The 23,705-nt window shown below is 45.1% G+C and overlaps 2 protein-coding genes across 3 annotated transcripts; one reads left to right on the top strand and one right to left on the bottom strand.

Moving 5' to 3' along the window:
- Positions 1-29: 29 nt before the first annotated feature.
- ccdc80 (coiled-coil domain containing 80) lies at positions 30-17,080 on the top strand. The gene is made up of 10 exons (XM_067516706.1): positions 30-1,453; positions 1,547-1,744; positions 2,893-3,398; positions 3,647-3,994; positions 5,239-5,395; positions 8,950-9,086; positions 10,427-10,578; positions 11,471-11,574; positions 14,525-14,608; positions 16,204-17,080. Exons 1-10 carry the CDS (start codon positions 754-756, stop codon positions 16,524-16,526), a joined length of 2,709 nt encoding a protein of 902 aa, XP_067372807.1. The 5' UTR covers positions 30-753; the 3' UTR covers positions 16,527-17,080.
- A 172-nt stretch (positions 17,081-17,252) lies between these two features.
- On the bottom strand, positions 17,253-23,109 carry slc35a5 (solute carrier family 35 member A5). 2 transcript variants are annotated; one of them, XM_067516707.1, is made up of 10 exons: positions 22,981-23,109; positions 21,728-21,884; positions 21,538-21,636; positions 21,327-21,460; positions 21,069-21,136; positions 20,389-20,577; positions 19,929-20,129; positions 19,725-19,852; positions 18,929-19,197; positions 17,253-18,047 (listed from the first exon to the last, which is right to left on the bottom strand). In XM_067516707.1, exons 2-10 carry the CDS (start codon positions 21,852-21,854, stop codon positions 17,979-17,981), a joined length of 1,284 nt encoding a protein of 427 aa, XP_067372808.1. In that variant the 5' UTR covers positions 21,855-21,884; positions 22,981-23,109; the 3' UTR covers positions 17,253-17,978. The 2 variants fall into 2 exon arrangements, with proteins under 2 accessions (XP_067372808.1, XP_067372809.1); XM_067516708.1 differs by lacking the exon at positions 22,981-23,109 and having other exon boundaries at positions 21,561-21,636; positions 21,728-21,791.
- Between the last annotated feature and the right edge of the window lie 596 nt (positions 23,110-23,705).

Raw genomic sequence — 23,705 nt, forward strand, 5'->3', positions numbered from 1 at the left:
CTGGGATGGGGTTTGTGGGCGTTTCTCTGTTGGCTTTAAAGGAGGAACTGGACCATAATCAAACTGTGTCATTTCTTTTCCTGGTAATCTGAGCAGCGGGGGGCAAAGGGTTTAACTTTTCTCTGCTCTTCGCTGGGGCAGAGTGTTGCAAACGGATTCGCAGCGAGAGGGCTGAACAGTCCCGGGACAGGATTCTGACGTTACGTGGCCAAGACCCCGGAGGCTGGGAGGTTTCCAAAGCTCCTTTTTGCTGAATAGAACCTGGGGAAGAAGCACAGCGCAGGTTTTCTGAGCTCCTGCCTGTCGCCGGACACTCCCCGCACCGTTTGTTGGACACAGAACCAACGCCCGAGGATTCATTGGACGAGTTTGCAGGGTGGAAAAAAAAAAAAACTATTTGGAGATGTGACCTGGCCCGTTTTTTATTTTCTCCCGAGGCTGACGACGCATTTCAGAGTTTGTCTGGATGAGAGGGATGATTCCATCTGGTGATTTCCAGGGATTCTACCTGAAAACGGAAGTGGATCTAGCTGTTTACGCGCTGCAAACTCTTCCCCTCCTCGGCGTGACAGTGAAGGCATGAAGGCATGAATCCATGCTCTGAAAATCATTTTTATTTACTATGTGTCGGTGCCACACACCTCATCTGGACGTAATTGATAAGCAACTTCAAATGCACTAAGGACGCGCCAGGATCCACTTCTGGATCTTTCTCTCTTCTTCTGTGAGCGTTTAGCCTACTTATCCACCAGAATGAGGGCTTTTCTTCTGGGTTTAGCTCTGATATATCTGATAACCTGGACCGGCGAAGCCGACACACGCGTTCATTTGAAGCGGGTCCAGTTGAACCGACGCGCAGGACTGGGACGTACCCAGCGGGGCGCAGCGGACTCGGGGCGCCTCGTCGGACGTTTGCGCCCTGGATTTGGTGCAGCCATCAGCGTGCACAGCCCCGTGGAGGGCGGAGATGTACAGGATGATCAGGGCGTCCCAGTTTCCACCACCACGGCGAGTGTGCAAGGCACCAGAACACGAAGCCAGGGTCTAGTGTCTAGGAGAGGGGTGGAAGCGCAGGGTAGCTCATCCCGACAGGTGGAAATGCAGCAAGACGAGGGCGCCCCGGCAGCGGTGAGCCGCATACCCAGGGTGAGCCGCATACCCAGCAGCGCCGGGTCACCGAATCTGCTGGCCAGCTTTGCAGGGAAGAACCGCGTCCTGGTGATCTCAGCCCCCCATGACTCAGACGGCTACTACCGGCTCATGATGTCTCTGCTGAAATCCGATGTGTACTGCGAGCTGGCGGAGAGACACGTCCACCAGATCGTCATGTTCCACCAGGAAGGGGAGATGGGGGGCAAGGTGAGGAGGATCACCACGGAGGGGAAGGTGATGGAGGAGCCGCTGGACACAGCTCTCATCCCCAGACTCATGAGCGTCCTTAAACTGGAGAGAGGTAACTAACACCTCAGCACTTCCTATCTGAATGTTTTGGGTGGGGGTTGGGGGGGGATTAGACATGTTAACCTGATCAGCATGTGATCCGCAGGCAAGTTTGGCATGGTGCTGCTGAAGAAGACCCTGCAGGTGGAGGAGAGGTACCCCTACCCTGTGAGGCTGGAGGCCATGTACGAGGTGATCGACCAGTCGCCCATTAGGAAGCTGGAGAAGCTTCGGCAGAAAGGTTTTGTCCAGAAGTGTAAAGGAGCAGGTGTGGAGGGTCAGGTGGAGGAGGGCACCCTCACAGGTGAGACCTGAAGCAGCGTTTTTTGATTCACGCACATTTTCACCGAAGGAGATAAAAGTGTTTTTGTTTGTGTCTCCAGAAAGAGCAGAGTTTCCTCATTATTCAGAAAACAGCATGACAGTTTTCTCAGCTATACTGAGCATAGCTTCACAGGCTTCACCTTGAAAAGGTTTTGGTTGAAATGTTGGTAATTATAAATGATGGAAAAAGGTTGTGCAGCCATTGGAATCATTTCTCGCACCTTGAGTTTGGTGTGGATTCACTGCAGCCCCCTTTCAGAAAGGTCCAGTCAAGCCGGTTCTCAGAATTTAGAAAAGATAAAATGCTGTGGTTTATTCAGTGATTGGAACGTTTTTCTGTATAGAACAGAATTTGGCGTATCTATATAAAATTATACATTTTCAGAATCTTTACCATTTTTACAGGAACAATACAGCTAAACATTGTTAGAACCAAACAAGCGATGTCGTGTATATACAGTACAGAACATAGTCGACGCTAATTTACTGCTCCGTCCCTGGTTTGAACAGAAAACAAACTAAATGTACATTAAATGAGAATCACCTTTAATCCTGAGGTGGCAACTATGTGCACATGACATATACACCCCTGGCCACTTTATTAGGTACACGTGTACAATCTAATGGAATCCTATACAGCAGCTCTGCCACGAAGTCTACTTTTACAATGTTAGAGTTTCTCACTTTGTGGGTTGAAACTGTCAGAACAGTGAAAAATCTACTGTGTTTATTATTGAGGTTGTACTGAGGTGCATTATAAGGTGCGACTGTGGCGCAGGAAGGTAGAGCGGTTGTCCACCAATCTCACAGTTGTTGGTTCAATCCCCAGCTCCTTCAGTCACATGTCGAAGTGTCCTTGAGCAAGACACTGAACCCCAACTTAGTTGCTCCCGGTGAGTGTTGGCCAGCTGCATAGCAGCTCCCCCATCGGTGTGTGAGTGTGTGTGTGAATGGGTGAATAAGAAGCAGTGTAAAGCGCTTTGAGTGCCAATAGGTAGAAAAGCGCTATATAAGTGCAGAACATTTACATTTACATATAAGAAGAGGGGGTTCAAACTCATTTTAAATAGTGTGGCCCTGAGTTTTGCAGGGAACATCATCTTATTTAATTTGTCTCTCTGTGTGTAGACACACCTTCAATACGAAAACCACCGAAGAAGATTCCAAGAAAGCCCACACAGACAACGACTACCACCACAACCACACGTCCAACCACCACCACCACCACCACTACAACGACGACTACGCGACCAACCACCATCACAAGTACAACCCAGTCCACAACTACGACCACCACAACCAAAGCAACCACCACCACCACAAAAAGACCCACCACCACCACCACCACCACCACCACAAAAAAACCAACAACCACAAAAAGACCCACCACCACCACCACCACCCAGAGACCAACCAGAGACCAAACCACAGCCGTGTGGCTCCCTGCGCCTAGAACCACTGCTAATCCTGACTACGACAGCCCCAGACAGAGGGAGACGTACCCTAAAACCACTGCAGCTGGAGATAACCACACTGACCAGGACAACAGGAGTCCAAACGGTCGCAAGCTGGCACCCGCCACACACAAACCATCCAAGGTCAAACCCAGCAAGAAGAAGACTGGAGGAGAGAAGGTGAAGTAAAACTCATCCTCATGTGGAAAAAATCTCAATGCCATAATTTACGTTCATTAGAGTCTTACTAACACTTATTTGTGATTTTATTTGCAATTTATTTACTATTGCCTCGCTTTTTATGTGCATGAGATTATTTTCTGGCTGGAAATATTTATGAGACACTGGGTCTCTTCTTCAAACCTCTGGTAAATCAGCGCCTGGTTTGTTTCTTCATTAGTAATAAAAAGTGATTTGTATCCATGCAGGTGTTGACTAATGAGTACGAGGACAACTATGAGCCGAGTAAGCCGTCGGCGGGTGATGCTGAGGAGACGGAAACCTTCACCGACGTCAGTCCCACGAAGAAGGTGAAGGGCAAGCACGACAAGCACGACAGGAAGAAGAAAAAGAATGACAAGCTTTCCAAGAAATCCGAGAGGAGGGGAGGAAAAGCAGGGAAGGAGGGGAAGATCGGGGGGAGGAAAAATGGAAAGAAGCTGTTGAAGTACGCTGAGAAAGACGACTACCCGAAGCCCACTAAGAAGCCGACGCCCCCTCCGAAAGGATCCCTGGCCTCCTTCTTGGACTACTTTGAGAACAGGAGGCGGCTGCTGGTGAGAACATGACATAACACACAGCTCATAAAAGGTTCTCTTACTCACCCGCCTGGCAAAGCTTCACTTGCAGATATTTGTGCTCAGATCAAGTACTGTAGCATTCATAAAGTGCACAGTACACGCAGTACTCACACCACCGTAAAGTCAACTTGTCCTAATAATTTAAATTACTCTACATGGTGCTGGGCAGCTTGGAAATTACACACAAGGGATCAGTGAAGTATTGTTTATTGTTTTCATTATCTGATCCTGAAAAGTAGCTAAAGTTATGAAATACATATAGTGGAGTAAAAGCACAAAATCTGCCTGTGAAACACAGTGAAGCCGAAAATGGAAATGGCTCGTGTTTTCTCTTAAGCACAGCACTCTGTTCCACCTGGAAACAGGTTGTCCAGTATCAAACAAAGCAGCCTTATGCGGTGCTGACAGCTGCATGTACACTTACTTTGAGCTGAGCCAGCATTTATGCTAAGCTAAGCTGAGCCTCAGCATGCAGATGTCTTCTCCTCCAGGTTTTGGCAGGGAAGCACAAATGTGTGCTGGCCCAAAATGCTGCACTCTTCCTTTTGAAATGACCTTTTAGCCTTGATCGACTCGTCGACACCAACTGTTGCAATTCAGAACTCGCTGTTACGTAAATTTATGCCTCTAGGATGTCGAGGGCTGTTGTGATTGTTGGGGCCTAAAATTCCTGATTTCACAACAGCTTTTCATAAAAAAAACTCTGATACATATTGCAGCTTTTTAAAAATGGCTTAGTTAACAGTGTGAACTAACGGGGAAAAAGCTGGAGCCATGACAACTTTGTGAATTCCTGGATGTAGCTTCAATCGGCATCGCGGAACAGAAAATGTGGAGCTGGAGGAGGTGATGTACAATGTGTCGTGAGTCCAACGAGAGGAAAGTTTCCACAACAGAGCACTGGGAAGTTGTGCAAGCCCTGAAAGAATCTCGGTGTCTGGATGAGTTGCTGACTCATTCTTCCCGCTAAGCACCTCTGTGCTTTGGTGGCAGCTCACTGTCCACTTGTTGCACAGTTTGATTTTCTACAATGTAACGTTTTCATGATTGCAGTGAAGTGATCGAGTTCCCGCGTGGAGCAGCCGTCCTGCAGCCAGCATTTCAGTGAGCAGGATGGGAAAAGATGCCCCATCAGCCGCCTGCAAGTGTGTGTGTGTGTGTGTGTGTGTGTGTGTGTAGGTGTCATGACCCTCTAACCTGTTTGACTCCCTCCCTCCCAGCTGATCACGTCCCCCAGTGAGGAGAACAGTATGTATGTTCAGCAGAGGGACGAGTACCTGGAGTCTGTGTGTGAAATGGCCATCAGGAAAGTCTCCATCATCACCATCTTTGGCTCCTTGACCAACTCCACCATGAAGATCGACCACTACCAGCTGGGTGAGTAGCTCGCAGTGCCGCCGCACAGTTTTTACTGCGCTCGTAGTCTGGGAGGAAGGTGCCAAATGTTTGCAAATAGCGTCTCAGACACGAGCGTCAACCATCCAACCTCTTCCATCTGGTTTGGTCCCTCGCTCAGCTGTGGTCCTCGTAGCTGCTGAGTCATGCGGCCGCTCCGACTAACTGTTTTTGAGAAGTCTTAGCAGGATGTTTTTCCCATTTTAATGTTGCAGTGAGCTGTTCTGCTCGCCTCAGTCTGAAAAAATACTCCATGTGAATACATGAAGTTTTTGCTCGTTCTTATTTAAACAGGTACAGTGTGTGAGCTGCATCTTTTAGAGCTACTACATGTACATCTGCACATTCTGCCTCATCCTGACTATTGAAATTAACAGTGTCACGGCTCAACTTCTCTCCAGCAGTGGAAAGGAAGTGCTCACACCATATGTTGAAGTAAAAGTATTGATAATAAAGTTTTGCATTCAAAATGGGGACAACAATACAAAGCATTAGCTCAAACAATAGTCTATGTATCAGCAGTAAAAGTACTTTTCGGTCAAAATGAGTCAGTTTCAGATAAATGTGTCGATGGCTTTAATGCTGCAGCTGGTAACGATGGAGCTGATTTTAAGGACTTTATACAACTGTCGTGGATAAACTCAGACCACACTGCACTGACAAAACGCCATATTTAGTAATAAAACATACCTCAATAATATTGTTTAATATTGGAATAATAGTAGAATTTATGTCTTGTATTAATAATGTATTACTCTCATATGTTTTGAATCCTTATAATGTGAATGTTTTACAACCAGCTGGGTAGCTGCTAACTTTCACAACAGGGCTCGATAAAGTTGGACTCTGTTGTATTTAGTGGTAATAATCTGATTTGGATGAATTGGCAGCAAATGGAAATACTCAAGTAAAGTAGAAATACCTCAAAAATGGTTCCTTTCCACCACTGCGTCTTTATTATTCATGTTGAAGACTACATTTCTGTAGTGTTGCTCACTTCATGTCCAGCTATTCGTGCCAAATTCCAGCCCAGTTTCCTGATGTGTGTTCGTATGAAGATGGAGACCAGTCTCTTGCCACGTCTGCTGTGTTGTCCTCGTTTCACCTTTCTTGCCTGATGTCAAACTTGATGCTTTCAGCAGCGATCTATGCTCCAACTATGACATTCAGAATGTACACTGCCTCTGCCAAAGCCACATTATTGTGTACTTGTCTGTGCAGGTGACACTAAACAGTGCTGACTGTTCATTCCCATAGTCTTGGCTGCTGTGCTCTGACTTTACTGCACACATAATCTTGTGGTTTACTCTTTCAGTAACAGTACTTTGGTATTACTTGGTACAAACCCTAGTTCCAAAAAAACTTTTTTTGTTTTTTTCAAAATGCAAATAAACTAAATTGTTGTTCTACTTGAACCTTTATTTATCTGACAGAAGTACGAAGAAAAGATTGTCAGTGTTTCCACTAACTTAATTGTAGTTTGTATTGACAGATGTCGAGTTTGGTGCCTGCAACACCCAAAAATGTTGCAACAGAGGCAAAACAAGATTGAAATGTTCAAGAAATATTCAGGTAATAGCACTTTTAAATTATTCCGAAACTATCAGGTTGATTGGTAACTGCTGAGGGTCCAGTGATTGGGTATAAAAGGAGCATCAAGTGAATCCTCTACAAGCAAAGTCATGTGTTCTAGACTTCATCAGAGAATAGTTCAAAAATAATGTTTCTCAACACGAGGTTGGTGAGAATTTGACTCTTTCACTGTCTACAGTTTATAAAAACAGTGAAAAGATCCAGGGAGTCTGGGGAAAACTCAGTGCAGAAAGACCACCAGTGGAAACCCTCGTAGACTGTGTGTGACCTTTGATCCCACAGGCAGCTCGGCTTGAGAAACTGCCTCCGTGCCGCTTTGATGAGGAAAACCACACGGGCTCACGATTCCCATGTACAACTGTCCACTGCTGCATCCGGCAATGTGGGGTCAGCCACATTACAGAAGAGGATGCCGAACATGACGTCTGTGCAGAAACGCGTGCAAGTCCGCTGGACTCGAGCTCGTGTCAAAAGGTGCAAAAGCCAGCATCTGTGATGGTTCGAGGGCCATGAGTGCATCAGTGCCTACACCATGGGGGACCTGTACATGTGGGAAGAGGAGCATATTGGATCAGAACAATGCCAGGCCTCAGTCCACACCTGTGTCCTACTGCAAGTGATCGGAGCATCATGAAGTGGAGAATCAGACGACCACGGACCGTTGAGCGGCTGAAGTATCCGGCAAAGACGGGCAAAGCTTCCGCTTGTAAAACTGTTAGTGTCCTCGGTTTTTAACAAACGAAGCAGTTCAATGAAACATGTCTCTGCCCCAACATTCTTGTGTGTTGCCGTCATCAAACTCCAAATTTACAAAATTATACAAAACAGTCAGTGAGTGAAAAAGTAAAAATCTTCATTTTGGTTGGGGGGGAGGGAAGAGGGGGCTTTGTCAGAAAAATAACGTAAAGTGTACTGCAGTAAGACAGTGTCTTACCTTGGTTCAATGTGAGACAAGTTCAGCAGCAGGCTACAGGGGTCTGCATCCTGTGTATCGGGGAGGGGGGGGGGGGGGGGACATACCTTGCTGGTGTGTCATGCTTACAAAGGCGGGTGAGTCTACTCGTGCTGGAGCCACTTTGTTCCCTACATGCAAACCCGGCCTTCAAAACTCCTGGCTTGTGTGAAAGCAACGAAGCCACTGGCGTTTTCATGACGTGTGCTGGGTCCCGGCTGCCTGGCGGGGTCCTCGCATTTACAGATGCTTTATGGTCTCAAACCTGAGACTGTGGTTAGGGTGTAATACGCTTTGGAATACTTTAGGAGTCTGTCACTCCTCAGTGAGGTTTTATCCAGATGGAATTCTGGGAAAAGCGCAGAGGTGATGTCACTTGCATCCCCCCACCCCCAACTTGTGGTTGGGCTTCATTACAATTTTGTTCCACTCACCGGCCGGTGAACATCTGATGCACACAGACAACTGGTTCTTTCAGTTTTTGCCTCAGTGCCTCAGCACTTCACACTCTTTTCCTTTTAACTCGGTTGCTGTGTATGTGTGTGTGTGGACGGGGTCTGCTGTCTCCAGCATGTGCTGGGGTTTTCCTGATTTACTCATAGCCATTACACAGCAAAGAGCACTGTTCTGTGTGTGTGTGTGTGCTCTGTATTACAGTTACTTTAAGTTTCTAACGCACACAACGCTGCCAAATCTCAGCTCTTTGTCAAGTCAGTCCCTCCGAGTCCACTTTCCATCATGTGAAACACATTTTACAGAGGAACATTGTGTTATTCTGCTTTATTCGATGGGACAAGTTTTCAAAACAGTTCTGCATTAGTTCCCATCACAAACTTAGTTACATAGGATCTTTTATTTGTCCAATGTCTCCTAAACAATACTTCACTTTCTTCAGTGCAGAACATCAATGTCTAAATTCACCAAGTCCTAAAGTAGGAAGAAAGGAATAAAAAATAAAGAGAACCTGACCCGTGCTTCTTCCCTCCTGCAGAGAATGACAAGCCGATGAAAGGTCTTCGTCAGGAGGACCTGGTGAACCAGGATCTGATCACGGAGCTGAGGAAAGAGTTCGGCATGACGTACGACGACTTCTACATGGTCCTCACCGACACCGACATGAGAGTCAAGGTAGGGCCTCGCCGGAGCAGGAGTGGGGACAGAAAGAAGCCTGAATGCTTTAAAGAGGGAAACGCTGCTCGATTACAGCATTGTTGCAAAGGGCGACAGGGTTTTTCTCAGTTCTACACACTCAAAAAAGCTCAAATGAAGCCTGATCTGGGGGCCAAAAACAGCCGCACCAAGAGCCTTTTACTGGATGTGGCCTTGGTCATGTGCCACACAAAGTCTGAAGAGGCTTTTGGTGAGAACGTGATCTGAGCTCGATCCGGCCCAAAACAGCAGGTTTATGCTAAACGGTGACATTTATCCAAAGCGACTCACAAGTGACGTACAAGGCAGCAAAATACTATAAGAAAAAACACCAGAGCAAAGTCCTATAAGAAAAGAATTTACAGTTCATTAGATGCGAGTGCAAGAAAGAGCAGGAAGGAAGTTTTTTATTTATGTTATAATTTTTTTTAGATAGATTAGATTTAGGTGCATGAGGTGATGGCGGCCTTCTGTTTTCCTGAAGGGCTTTGGGGGAGTTTTGTTGGTTCGTAGCCCGGAGAAGCACCACAGTTACGAGCAATAATAGTTGGACATATTCACTGCTACTGAACAGGATCTACTTCCTGTGTTTACTTTCTCGTTCCTGCCCCAAATGTAGAGAACAGGTGGACGAGCTTATTCTAGCAGGACTTGTAGTGATGCCTTTTTTACTTTTGGAAAATTCCAGATTCAAGGGACTAAAGCTTTGAAAACGGTGTGTGTTTGATGTTGTGCGGCTTAAGTCGCGGCCCCCAGAACCCACCTGCCCAACAGCGGCGTCTTCCTCTCTGAAGCTCGACGCTGCCTGCAATCGAAACACTGTTTTAATTCACACCGCGCGACTCTGGCCACACCTGTGTGTGTGTGTGTGTGTGCTTGTGTGCGCACACATGCCGGGGGCTGTTTTTGGATGGACTCATCAAAGAGGCCAGTGTTCCCCTCCCTGCTGACTGGGCGGTCTGTGGACGTATGTGGGTTTGAGACTGAGTGCAGTGGACTGAGGTGTGAAAGAATTGGAACAAGCTGCACAACAGATTCAACAAATCCTTGAGGAAAGTGTGAGATTGTGTGTGAGGCTGTGTTACACGTTTTTGCATTCGCTCGATGTTCCTGCTGAGATTTATTAGCACGCTGTGATTAAGCGGGACACAGATTTATGTTTAAGCAACTTGTCTCCGTCCCAGAAGTTATTATGAAGAACGCTTGGGGCAAAGGTCGCACCACAGCTACATGTTCTAAAAACTTCATCACTAGATTGGAAACCAATTCCACTGTTTGAATCACAGGATTGTGTTTGTTATTTGACTGGAATTTGGCAGCAATCCTACGAGGTCCCCATCGCCATGAAGGCTGTGTTTAACTACGTCGACACCTTCTCCTCCCGCATCCGAGAGATGGAGCAGCAGAAGAGGGAAGGAGTCACCTGTAAGAAAGAGGACAAGCCCAGATCGTTGGAGAACTTCCTGTCCAGGTGCCATTTTTGCTTTGCTTTCAAATGCAGCACACGGCCAAAAGTATGTGGACACATGGCTGTGCACGTTTATGAATACACTGCTAAAAATATCATTGAAGTAGCATTAGTTGCGTGATTGCAAATTTCTCAAACTATTTTTAAAAAGTGTGCCAAAGTAAAGCCATAATTATTTAGCTCCATTGATATTTGGACAGTCGCACATTTTGGCTCTGCAGCTGTAATTTAAGGGTTTGGGTGAAATCGCTGGATGAACTGTGTAGGAATTGCAGTCCGGTCCAATCACACACCCGCCAAAACTATTTGGACAAACAAATTTAATACTGAGGCAGCACATGATGAAGCTAGAAGCCTTTCTGTGTGGAGTTTACATGTTCTCCCTGTGCTTGCGTGTGTTTCCGCCCACAGTCCAAAGTCCAAATGTATATGGACCTAACTGTACTGTACAAGAATGTATGTTTATTGAATCTGTTTGACTGAAAATCTACGTTACGTCTCTTTGTGGTCAGAATTATTGCTCAGAAATCAGCTGGACTGTAATTTATAGCATTTACAGTAAAAGTGCAGCAGCTTCCCTGTGTGTGTTGCACAGATATTCAAAGTAACACAAACCCCCGCTGCTCCTCCCTGAATCACTGCAGCCACATATTTTCGTGGGATGTCTAAAACAGCCGTCTTCTGTTACCATGGAGACCTAAATTCCAGCCCCACATCGCAGCGCTGAGATGTGGCAAATTTTAAAGCGTAATTCGTGGTTGTCACCCTCTGGCAGTAATGGTACAGGGAATATGCTCGTGTACAAGCTCAGCCTCTTCGTCTTAGCACAGAGCTTTCACTGTTGCACCACAGTGCCACTTAAATCCAGGCTGAAATTTTCTCTGACTGGCTGTAGGTTCCGTTGGAGACGTCGCCTGTTCATCATCTCCGCCCCCAGCGACGAGGAGTGGGCCTATCAGCAGCAGCTGTACGCCCTGAGCAGCCAGGCCTGCAACCTGGGTGAGTCAACTGAGACCCGTCGTCAGTGCAGTCACTTTGCAAGGATCAGTTCGCAAAAACACAAAAGCTTTGTCTGCACCTGCACTTCATACAAACAAGTTAGCTGCATTGTTGCTTGCTTACATTTCCTGCAGATGCAAAGATAATTTAGTCAACTCACCGTTCAAACCACCTATATGTTTTTTTATACTGGTGTCATTTCTGGGCCTTTTTCTTTGGACTTTCTGCTGCTGCTTCCTGACCTTTCTGCTCTGCTCACGCTGAGCATTTTCTCTGTGCTCCAACCAATTTCCTGCTGCTGCAGGCACAGACACAAACAGACGGACCAACAAAAAGCTTAACGACGTAGGAAAAGACCTTCCTGAAAGACAGAATCTAGAATATTCAAACAGACGGATTTTATTTTATTATTTTTAATGCAAATGGCCTGAACTTTTACCCAGGTACGGTTGCTGTACGTGCCCCCGTATGAAAACCTCTGTGAGGGTCACATGAAGAACTGCCCCCCTTGTTATGATCTGTGTGCGTTTGTGCACAGAGGGATGTGCAGAGAGATTCCAGATGACGGAGCTGGCGAAGAGTCGCTCTGTGCAAACTGGGGCTAACAAGTTCTTTCCCTTCCCTGACGGCGGCCTTTTCATCCTGCCAGTTAGTCAACTTTTCCACTGTTACTAATGTTTTTATTACTGTGTAACGTCTCCGGAAGGGACTTTTATCCAAACTTTGCAAACCTCAACAATCTGACGTGACTGACAGGTTTGCGTGTGATAAATGTAAACTTGAAATAGCTTCTCTTCTCAGTGAAACCAAAGAAACGCTGACCTCATGTTCCTACTTGAATCCAGTGCTGTTTATAACACTTCCACTTTTCTGACATTTCTATCTGGCTCTTACATCTTTCTGGCTCTTCATCACCTCTCTCTCTCTCAAAGTGCTCATTTATCCTATTTTTGTCTTGACACTTGCGCTGCCTGTCACTCAATTCATATGACAGGTAATGAATGAAAAACCAAACGTGAAACTACATTTAGGACTTTAATTGATGCAAAGTGTTTCTTTGTGTGTAATTTCCAGTGAATCATTTCAAATGAGCCTCCTGCTGCACTCAAGATACAGCCGGCTGCTAAAGAGCATAAAATTTAAAACAAATTGATTTATTTGCTTGTTTCAATATCAGATCATCAGTGCAGCAGGGTGGTTGGCTCCCTCACCTCACTGCAAGAAGGTTCAATCCCCGGACCGGACAGGGCTGAGTGGAGTTTGTACGTTCTCCCAGGTTTTCCGTAGGTTTCCTCCACCGCTAGAAAGGTGTGTTAGGCGGCGGCGGCGCGCTAGGTCGCAGTGGCTCAGGACCAAACCTCCATCTGATCATCCGACGCAATTTCGTTCGTTCATACACCTCGTATGACAAATATAGTACTTTACCCTATCAGTGCTTTGAAGATCAGAAACAAGCTTTAAATGAGAAACGAGACCACCTCTCTTTTTATGGCCCCACCTTTAGCACCTTTAGCTTCAGTGTGTAACCTGGATTAGCTTGTGTGTCTTTGCCGTCCAAAACTGATTCACAAACACATCTGCCAGACACGCCGCTCCACTGGGTAACACTTGAAAACGCTGGTCGGGATTCTGTTAATCAACGTCGAGATAGATTTGCTGAAAAAGGCAGATCGCACATGTGCCCGTACAAGGTTAACATGTTGACTATTTTTCATCCAAGAATTTTGGGATGAAGATGTCTGGTAACACATGGTTCCAGCAGCCAAGCAAAAGTTACAGGTTAAAAAAAAAAAAAAAAGCTGTGGATCCACTGCATCTTTATTGTCCCCTTCTTAGCACAGCAGGAGTCTTCTCCTGCAAATGTGTTGACACTTTTTCATTGGTTTCACACTATATTTTACATCCTTTTTTCGAAACAATTAACAGGCGTAATTCACTTTGTTGTAGTCACCGTGTCACACAAAGGGAAACAGCTGATAGATGCTTGCAAGCGTCTACACAAAATGTTTTCTGTTTGAACAGTGAAAAAATAAATTATAGAATCTGATTGTGCATCAAAATAGTTACTGACTTTAGGTGAAATTTCTTTTTTTTTTAAATTGAAGAAGGAATTCTGTGTGTCTGAATTGGTCCAGTCTAGATGCTCACTGTAGGTCTTTCACGTCAAAGACCTACACACAGGAACGAAACTAGGAAACTTTCTGAGGAAAGCTATGTTTTTCCTCCACAGGTCAGGCAGCAGCAGGGTTTGTTAACCATGGGATACTGATGGATGTATCTGTGTAATGACATAATGACGGTCGACACAAAAGGGTTTATGCAAAGGAGGAAATACAGTTTTTACACACTGTAAGATGGTCCTGTATCGGTTTGTTACGGATCTTTAAAGCTTGTACAAACAAATTAATAACCACCGTATTAGCTAGTGGCATCATTTAGTGTGTGTGTCTGCACACTGCTTTTATGTGAGATAGTCAGGGAACTGGGGGAGGACTTATCCACAGACCCAGATCAGGGTCTGTGAGGACCTTTTTTCGCCTCATGTGTTGCTCTTGGCCCGGATGGCACTGTGGGCTGTTTTTCTCCCACCGTGGCTCAGACAAAGGACAGTCCTGCTGACTGGGCTCAGGGCCTGAGAAGTTTGATCCTGGTATTCAGCGCTTGGCGCTCACCAAGTAAAGCCAGCGTTCTCTCTTCAGAGGAAACCGCTTTTTGGCAGGACCGACAAGACCACCATGATCTCCTCCCTTCACCTAAAGACCGATTCCGATAATAAACAACCAGTTAAATCAGCTCGGATAAGCAGAACAGTTGCTCAGCGTCTTACAGACGCGCTTTAGTTTGAAGTCTCACTTGAACTAATTTCTGTTCAACAGCCTCTCTCTCTGTCTCTGTCTCTGTCTCTCTCTCATGTTTTGTCGCTGTGGTTGTCTTTGCCATGGTGAGACAGGTCTGAGACACATCGCCATCCTAAAGTTGGTCGGTGCGGAGCCACCAGATATGGGGGGAGTGCTGGAACTTTATCCTATCAATGGTAAGAACATATTCCCACAGAATCCAAACAGACTGAAACCTGCCAAATGTTGGTTGGATCATCCCGAATCTGCTGGACTTCTCCTCTCATGCAAGCAATGAGTAAATATTCCAGGTCTTAACCCGGCATCCTGTCTACATAGCAACTGTTTAGGCTAAAGCAGCACGACCAAGCCCAGTGTCTACATCTATCTGCTAACCCTTTGATCAGAGAACCAGTCCTGCTCAGTTGTCCAAAATACCTGTCTTACCAACTATCATTACATGACACCTAATTAGGTTGTGTGTAAGTGTGAGGGTGCAGGCACGAATACAGCGTCACCAGCTAAGTATCCTCTCAGTAAAGTTTAGTTTCCACCAAAGGGACTTTTCCTCAGGAACCTTTTCTAGAACTTAATTCCTCTACCTGCAGTTCCACCAGAGGAACGAGTGTCTCTGGGCCATACAAGCCAAAAAAAAATCTTTAGCTTGGAGGTAGTACTTTCTAAAGTCCTGGAAACTATTGTTGTGGGGCCTGTAGTGTAACTTCAACTTTGTTAAATCTTCAAGGAGCTTTGCCTTTGCCAAGGAAATGCAAATTATAATTCGCTTCTACCCCAAGGTTAAGGTTTTTGGACTTGAGTCACAGGAAAAAAAGACAGTACCTAGAACCTTCTGGTCACAATGTAACTAATGAGGGCCCACTACTCGGAAAAGGCTCAACAGGGCTTTGTAGCATCCCTGAACCACCCCCCAACAAACCAGTCAGCTCTCTGTTGAGCTAACAAGTAAAAAGACATCCACTCTGTCCTACTTAAGCAGTCCACTAAGACAAGTAATTATGTGCTAAGGTGACAGCAGCCAAACAACTAGCTAGCAGGCTGCCCACTGGCATAAGGCTCCATACAGTATAAACCCAACAACATTCACCTCATGTTAGCAAGCAACAAGCCAGTAGGATAACAACAAATGTCTATCTAGGCTAAAAAAAGTGCAACAATGAATTCAGTAGGTCTAACTGTTGTTGAGCTCTCCACAAAAGACACAACCTTGCTCTGCTTCTGAGCGCAACACAAGACAGAACACAAGACAAGCCCACAAACTGACCTTCAGTTCACCAGTTTCCCCCAAAACAGCTGTTCAGGACAGAAAAACAAGATGCTTTTGCAAACCAGAATCCAAGTTAGAAATGATAAGTAACAATCCCTCATCTAATCAGTGAGGCCACATGTCATAAAGGAATGTGTGCTACTGCTCCACCACGTCCCCAGAGAACTTCAAAGATGAGCCATGAACACGTAACTGCATAAGCACATGTTCTGCTGCTGCTGTGTTAGGAATTCATGATCACATGAAATATTTCTCTAATTTCATACGACCTGGGAGATGGTGGGCAAGAAAACAAACTATCACACAGGGTGTTAACTTCGCTGGAAAAAGATAAATTAAAGTCAGACTTTTGCAATACTGTAGAAACTAGGACTGAGGTTTCTGCTTTTGGCATTTTATCTCAGCTTGTGGAAATACAGTAAATGTCAAACATGTCTCTCTGTCTCTCCACTGTAAAACGTCTGTCTTAAATATTTCTCTCCTAACCTGCATCTCCGCTCTCTGCAGGGAGTGCTACTGTGGAACGCGAAGGGCTATCAGCCACCCTGGTGAAGGACATGAGGAACTACTTCCAGATCAGCCCAGAGTACTTCTCCATGCTGCTGGTCGGGAAGGACGGAAACGTTAAATCCTGGTACCCCTCACCCATGTGGTCCATGGCTATCATCTATGACCTGGTAGATTCTATGCAGCTACGCAGGCAGGAGATGGCCATCCAGCAGTCTCTGGGCATGCGCTGCCCTGAGGACGAGTACGGTGGCTACGGCTACCATCAGCACGGATACGAACGCGGTTACGAGGACGGCTATCACCAGGGTTATGGTTACTAATTGGTGGGTGTTGACCGAGGACACGCAGCCACAGTCCTTCCTATGCCATGCAGCTTGGGCTTGGCGCTATTTTTTCCTTTTCCTTCCCATCCTCCACCAGGCTGTTTCCCTAGATGGAATGAGGAGGTCCTTAAACGTTTTGTAGCACTTAACCAAAGCCTCAAACCTGTTGCTCAAGTTCGTGGATAATTAGCACAGTACGCTGCAAGTAACGCTAATCTGCAAAGGGCTTGAATCAGATGTTTAGGGATCTGTTGTACACTTTACATTTCTACCTTCAAACGGAGGGTTTTGCACGTTATCCATTATCTGTCTCCTTGACTTGCGTTCCAGGTCAAATAAACATATTCATGATATCAGCACAGACATTTATATTGTAGATAATGGCCTAAAATAAGACGTATATGTATTTATTAGACATCTGTTAACAATTAGGCTGTTTTATGAAATGACGCTGTCACATTATTTCTCTTTTGTAAAGTTCCTGTTACTATATATTGTTCTTATTTATACTCTACTGTGCCTTTTGACAAATAAACATTTGTTTACTACGAGTGATGGCTTTTGAATCACTTGCTGTGCACTGTATGTGTGAGTGCTCAAAGCAAAGTGCCAGAATCTTTGGAGCTACATCTCCTCCTAGTGGTCAACGTGTTTTATCAGCCTTTTCAAAACAAGGACAAGCCTAGAATGTATGAGAAAGAAATTGTGCTGTGCCAAGACGGCTCCTGAGAAGCTCAAACACATAGTTTATTGTGTTAATTCCATCACTGCGGCTGTTAAACGGACGTCGAGCTGTTTATTTTCAGAGTAGCATTCATACAACGTTATTGCACAAATAGCAAGCTTGAGATAAATATATTCCATAATAATTCACAGATGTAATACATTAATACTCTTCCATGTCACCATTAAAAACAATATGTTCAAGGTTAAGAGTTTGGTGTCCCTTTAAGAACAAACCTCGATGTGTCAGCACATATGGTTCTGGTTCCAAAACAAAGAAAACCACTGTTCCCCATGATGGAATCGAGTAGAAGTAATCGTACTAGTTATGATCGACTGAGAATACCATGGTTTTTACACCGAGCAAACAGAAATTGTGTACAGTCTCAATTATTTATGATAGAACAGGCTGACGTGACAGCTGGTCATTAAACTAAGCAAATCAGCTGCAGCTTGGTGAGGAGCTGCACATACAAAAGGAATCGGAAGAAATAACTCATATCCTTAATAATCTCCAATGGCAAATGCGCTGACAAACATGTTCCTGGTTTGTCTCCCCACACAGGCAGACACACTATAGGAATGTCCCACAAAGTTCATCTTCCACTCTCTGTTTACCTGCTCGGTGAATCTGCGACTCCGCTGCATCCGAGAGTTAAGTCTATTGTGCAGGTCAACTTTAGCAGCGGTGTAGAGGAGTTTGTCCGCCGCCTCGTAGCCGCAGTGTTACAAAGCCTCCTCCTCAGACTCACTGTCTGTGTTGGGCTTTCCCAGGAGCTCCAGCTCCTCGCCGTCCTACAAACACAAGACGTACAGAGCAAATCCGAATGGATGCAGATAAGCTGGAATCTGCTGGACAAAGCCGCAGGTATTTCTCACATGAAATCAGTCCGTCCAGGTTTTTGGAGCGGTTCAAAATGCCTGATTTCATGGCTTTTCTAAAAACATTTGATGGTTTTGTGTATTATTGAACAATCAAAGGCAAAGTGAGATCACCGCTAAGCGTGATTTTTTTCCTCCCCTAGAGTGAACAATGGCTCCCTGATGCCTGCAAATTACACACACCTTATCCCAGAATTTGCTTTCGTGTTATCAAGTAACACAAGCAAGCTTCCATCAGCAGCTCTGGTACCTGAGGCTTTCAGGAACAGGTCCAATTTAAAGGAAGCTTCTAAGAATTGGACGGAAATGTGTCAAAGTTTGCACAGAATTTACAGTGACTGGTTGAAGTTGTGATAGTTGTTGCATCGATTTCCTGGCGGGTCTGATTAATGTCTTCCCATCACCAAACACCGACCTTCTGAGTGGAGGGAATGATTTACTTAAGTGAAAAAACAGAAGGGAAATACTTTGCATTTTAAGGCGGCTTTGACTGCTGCACAGCTGCAAAACAGTCATGAAAACTAACTCAGAGCCCTGTTAACTCTAGGACATGTCCTCGTGAGCCCCCCTCAGAAATCTGTTGCTTCCTATTTCAAAATCCAATTGACCTCAAGACATTATATGAGCTAAGGCTGCAGCAGGAATCTGGATGCTGTTTCCCTCTGCATTACAGAACTCACAGGTTTCCTACAGAGAGCTCGGCATGTGTGTGGGAGGAGAGGCTTTAAATGGGGCTTAGGTGAGTGACACTGTGTGAAAAAACAAGCGTGAGTTCTTTGTGCTCTGCTGCCTACCCCTCTGGACCTCTCAAACACCTCGCCGTTGATGACCCGCAGTTTTTCCTGCTGCAGGCTGTATTCTGGGTCCTTGGGTCGACTGGCATTGTAGATGAAGATGGCCAGCAGGACCACGGGAGCCTGGAGGAAGAAGTCTATGGAAGGGCGAAAGTCGAAGAGGAAGAGGGACAGGGCGGTGACCAGAACAGTGGTGATCTGTCCTGTCAGAACATGGAACATGTTGTCCCTGAATTTCAAGATGAAGGCCACAGATAAACCCAGGGCGGCTGGGGACAAGACAGAGGAGAGTATCAGTTCTTTAAAGACACACCACAAAATTCTTCATTCATACACCTTCTGGGGGACCGAAAATGTGGGTACTGGGAGCGTTTGTATGCAGACACACATGACCGTCTTTTCATTTTAAAGCATTGGGGAACAGTAACAGAATACGTCACATAAAATCCTTCAAATCCTTCAAGTAGCTTTAAGTTCCTAAACTTACTTTTGCATGACATTGTATCAGTAAAGGTTTGGGAAGTGGCTCAGTATCCTGCATAATCGTTCACCTCCTAGCAGTTTATACAGTAACAGCTCACTGAATATCTATGATGATTGCTCCGTTCTGTATATAAAGTTTCCTCCTCTGCTGCTCTTTTTAAGGTTTCTTCCCTTTTATTTTGCTTTTCAAATCTGATTTGAGGGTCTGAGAGTGGCTGCTGCTGTAAAGACAGACACTAAAACCCCTCTGCTGACTTTGATTAGATTGGATTTGAGTCACGCGGGGGTGACAAAATACCGTCCAATTACTCACCAGTGACCAGCACCAGACCCAGGGAGTAAGGGTTATGTCCATGGAGGAGGCCACAGTGCACAGTGAGGCCTCGTGCTTCAGTGCCAAGCCCGAGGGTCAGACCGTTGAACACCACGCCGAAGGCATACCTGAAACAGCAGAGCAGCACGGTCAGAGTCAAAGCCCCCTGGTGGCTTCAGCTTTCTGATTTAAGTTGGCTCTCACAGTTTACTATTCTGGATGAAGATGCTCTCTGTGAGCTGGTCTCCTTCTTTCAGGATCTTCTCATTGTAGATGTTGGCCATCGCTGAGATGAAGCACTGAAGCAGGAGCAGGACGTGACCCACACCCAGAGATCGAAGCTTCCCCAGCATATTGTCCCTCCACTCCTGGCCGGGGAGGGAGGATGCCCATGTTTCACCGGCACTGTGACGGGAGCAAATAAACAAAAGTAGAACGTACCTGACTTACAGTAGAAAACACAGCATCAGCACATTTTCCAATTAATTAATTTGTCACTGATCGTCACTTTGAAGGTGCTATAATCAGATTTTCCATGGTTTTTTGCTGTTTCCTTTAAGTTCTGAGGCCCCCCGTTACAAACTTATCCTCCTATGCTGTGCCTAACTAATTGTTTCGGTCCTTCGTTAAGGTCCTTCCTGGCTTCCTGTGTTCATCACATCACCTGCTGTTCCTCATCTGCTCCAGCAGCTGGGTGTAGAGTAGGCAGGAGTTGGAGGGGGTTGAGAGGGGGTTGGAGTGGAGGCCTGGCACAGCTATGGCGTTTTGGTTGGATCCTGATCCGGTTGTCAGTGAAACGATAGACAAGAAGAGGACAACCAACGCCGCCCACTGAATCCAGGACAGACGCCTCCTGTAGGACGAACACAAATTTTATCTGTGGTTGACGTGAAAGTCTCAAGATTTAAACACTGAGAATTACCTAATGATGTGGATGTGCTTCCTTTCAAAACACAAGTTGTGAAATTAACATCATTTAACAAAACCTGATCTTGACAGCACTGGGTTGTAAAAGTGTGTTCGGTAAAGAGGAATGGGCTAAAACCCCGGCAAGCCGATGATACAATGGGAAGGTTTAGTTAAAGTTACTGCAGGAAAAAAGGGCTCACACGGCTTAGTGAAGACACAGGTTCACATACTTTCGCTACACACAAATATTGATTTTTCTCAGTAAATAAATGAATAAGTAGAGTTTTTATCTCATTTGTTTATTTGGGTTCCATTTTTCTAGTTGTAGGTCACGTGTTCCATATTTAAGCGGAAAGCACTAAATTGTAACAGGTTCGTAAACTTTCTATCTCACTGAAGAACAGAACATTACAGCATTGCTGACCGGTTGCTTACTTCAGCACAATTCTGAAGAGGACAGCTGTGGTCAGGATGACAAAGTTGGAGAACAACACTGCCATGGCCTGGAGACAAGAGGCAGAACAGATTAAACAGACCAGTGAGAGCAATGTGTCACACGAGTACATGTGCAGGATGTTCTGTAAAAGCTGCCATGATATGAGGAGATACAGCATCTGTGAATGTGTTTCCATAAGTTATTAAAGGGCTTATTTCTATGTGCTGTACTAGTGTTTTTGTAGCACATCTACTAACAGGCTGCAGGTAGGTCATCACATAGAAGATGATGAGGTTGTCAAGAAAGTAGAGGAAAGCAGGCACAGCCCACTTCAGGGAGCGTAGGAAGGAAGAGCTGGATGAAGAGCCGAGGTCTCTGCACGAACGTCCCTCTGAAGAATCAGACAAACACAGCGTTTGAACGCATCTCGCCAGCAAATACAAGCCAGACAGCCATGGCCATGTTTACCTCGGACTATGACCCGTACTGACATAACCAGACAGAAGAGCAGCTTGAGCAACTCGGCAAGTAGATTGACAGATGCAGGGAGGAAGTCATACTTGTTTTCTGCAAATAGAGAGACAGTCAACAAACTAGGAAAAATCGTTTGAAAATCATTTTGTTTTCTCTGTGAACAACAGTACAAAGTAATTGTCACCGGCATTGGCGGAGAATTTGAGCAGCAGGATTCGACTGGTCCCCAGGGTCACAAAGCCCAGGCCCAGGGCTAGAGTGTATGCCGACGAGCGGGAGCACAGCCTGGGGCAGGACTGGCAGCACACCATGACTGGGGCTGGACTTGAAAACCACCAAACCTGTTGAACATGTTTAAAACACAGACACATAGTGTTGCTATCACACTTTTATTGAGTATTTTGGCTAACGTGAGCGTTGGCTTCAGAAAAACAGTGAGAGGCTGTTTATGTTAATCCAAGCTGAGATGTGTTGGGGGATTTTTTTTTTTTTATTTATTGGAGGAATTATATTTCTAACCATCTACTTGGAAGCCTGAACTTGGATTTTTCTGCCACACCCCACACATGGATGGCGGCGCGTCTTGTTTATTTATCCTCATTTTTTTCACTTGCAGAAAAGTGGAAATATGCAATGAGTGAACCAACAACATAAATCTGCGCAGGGAAACTAAACCGGGAGGGGGGTAGGGGGGGCAGGCAGAAATGGCACCGGAAGTTTTAAACAAGAAACAGTTTACTGTGAAACGACAGCTCACTCACTCGTCCTCTCTGGACACTGGAGCACCTCAGGATTTCAAAGGTCAAAGTTCAGTCAGATTATCCTACCAGACTAACATACGAATCCCCAGAATGCTCATACATACACTTTTCGGAACAGAGACTCCAAAGCCTCTAATGATACCGTGGCTGCTGCAATAGACTTTCTTCTGCTATGTTTTGTCTCATTTTGTATGAGAATTAATATTAACAGACATCACCACCCAAAGTCCTTGTAGCCTTCAACAGACCTGCAATAAATAAATTTAAAATTGTCAATCTGATCGTGATCTCAGTTTGTCTTTGAGTGAAACTCTCTTGTTGAGCACTACTTTGTGGTACTTCATGGACTAGCTTAAATCAAAACTAATGTTAATGCCCAACAAGCTGCTCCTCGTTAAATAGAACTCAGTACTTGTCATTCTGAGAAGTTCTAATATTCGCAGTGTTCGAACGTACTGGTTTTCTCCACAGCAGTTACCGGTTTGTCACGAACGTAAATGACTTTATTCACACACGGAATTTAACATTAGCCGAACACACAGACAGTAGCAGAGTTAGCATCGTCTGTGTCACAATCGTCGTCATTCTGAAAATAAACCCTCACTTTATTGGAATATTTAGACATATACGCCCCTCGGTAACATGTAATAATGAAACCAACGTTATTAAAACGTACTTGCTATTCTTCTATTTTCCCAGACGTAGCTGAAGCATCGTATCTATTCTCGTAGTTTACATCCCCACTTCCTGGTCCACCTTAAGCGTAACGCTGCGTGTTGACGTCATCAAGCACGCACTTGTTTTGTTTTTGTACACAAACCTTTAAGGTACATTTCAATGTCACATTCGGAGACACAGACTCAGTGCTTCTCAAAGAAATGCAAAAACTAAGCTAAATGACATGAAGTAGACTGTATTCACTAGATTTGACAGATTAACTGAGACCAATTCACTTTCCAAGGATTGGGAACCGGTACAAACATTGAAAGAGTCAAGAAAAAGATAAGACACAATAGCTGAACCATGGTCTCCAAGTGGAGATATGCCTCATTTTGCAACAATTCTGAGATTAAAAGCAGATACTTTGTTTAGGACAGTACAAATAGGTTATGAACATAAACAGGTTGACATGTGCACACTAACAAAACACATGCAGTACTGGGATAGGACATGAATAATATAGTACATTTAAATACTTTTACACTTCCCAAATATATAAACAAAGTTTAGAATGGGAGCATTGTTTTTCTCTTGAGTTGTGACATGATTTTATGAGAGTATTTCCCGGGACACTGGTCATATTTCCTAAGAATGTGCGGTGTAATTTTCAACAGTGGTCCCCACAGAGGTTTGATTTATTTTTGTTTAGATCTGGTGGGAATAGGCAAAGTCCTTAGGGGT

Source organism: Channa argus, chromosome 9 (assembly GCF_033026475.1).
Source record: "Channa argus isolate prfri chromosome 9, Channa argus male v1.0, whole genome shotgun sequence".
NCBI lineage: Eukaryota > Metazoa > Chordata > Actinopteri > Anabantiformes > Channidae > Channa > Channa argus.

What these genes read in the sequence shown, in the direction of transcription:
- ccdc80 (XM_067516706.1), top strand. Translation starts at nt 754, where the DNA reads ATGAGGGCTTTTCTTCTGGGTTTAGCTCTGATATATCTGATAACCTGG. An exon ending in CGTCCTTAAACTGGAGAGAG is followed by an intron (nt 1,454 to 1,546) that starts GTAACTAACACC and finishes TGTGATCCGCAG; the next exon opens with GCAAGTTTGGCATGGTGCTG. An exon ending in AGAAGACTGGAGGAGAGAAG is followed by an intron (nt 3,399 to 3,646) that starts GTGAAGTAAAAC and finishes GTATCCATGCAG; the next exon opens with GTGTTGACTAATGAGTACGA.
- slc35a5 (XM_067516707.1), bottom strand. Translation starts at nt 21,854, where the DNA reads ATGGTGTGCTGCCAGTCCTGCCCCAGGCTGTGCTCCCGCTCGTCGGCA. An exon ending in CTCTTCAGAATTGTGCTGAA is followed by an intron (nt 20,578 to 21,068) that starts GTAAGCAACCGG and finishes TTCGTCCTACAG; the next exon opens with GAGGCGTCTGTCCTGGATTC. An exon ending in GGGTCTGGTGCTGGTCACTG is followed by an intron (nt 19,198 to 19,724) that starts GTGAGTAATTGG and finishes TCTTGTCCCCAG; the next exon opens with CCGCCCTGGGTTTATCTGTG.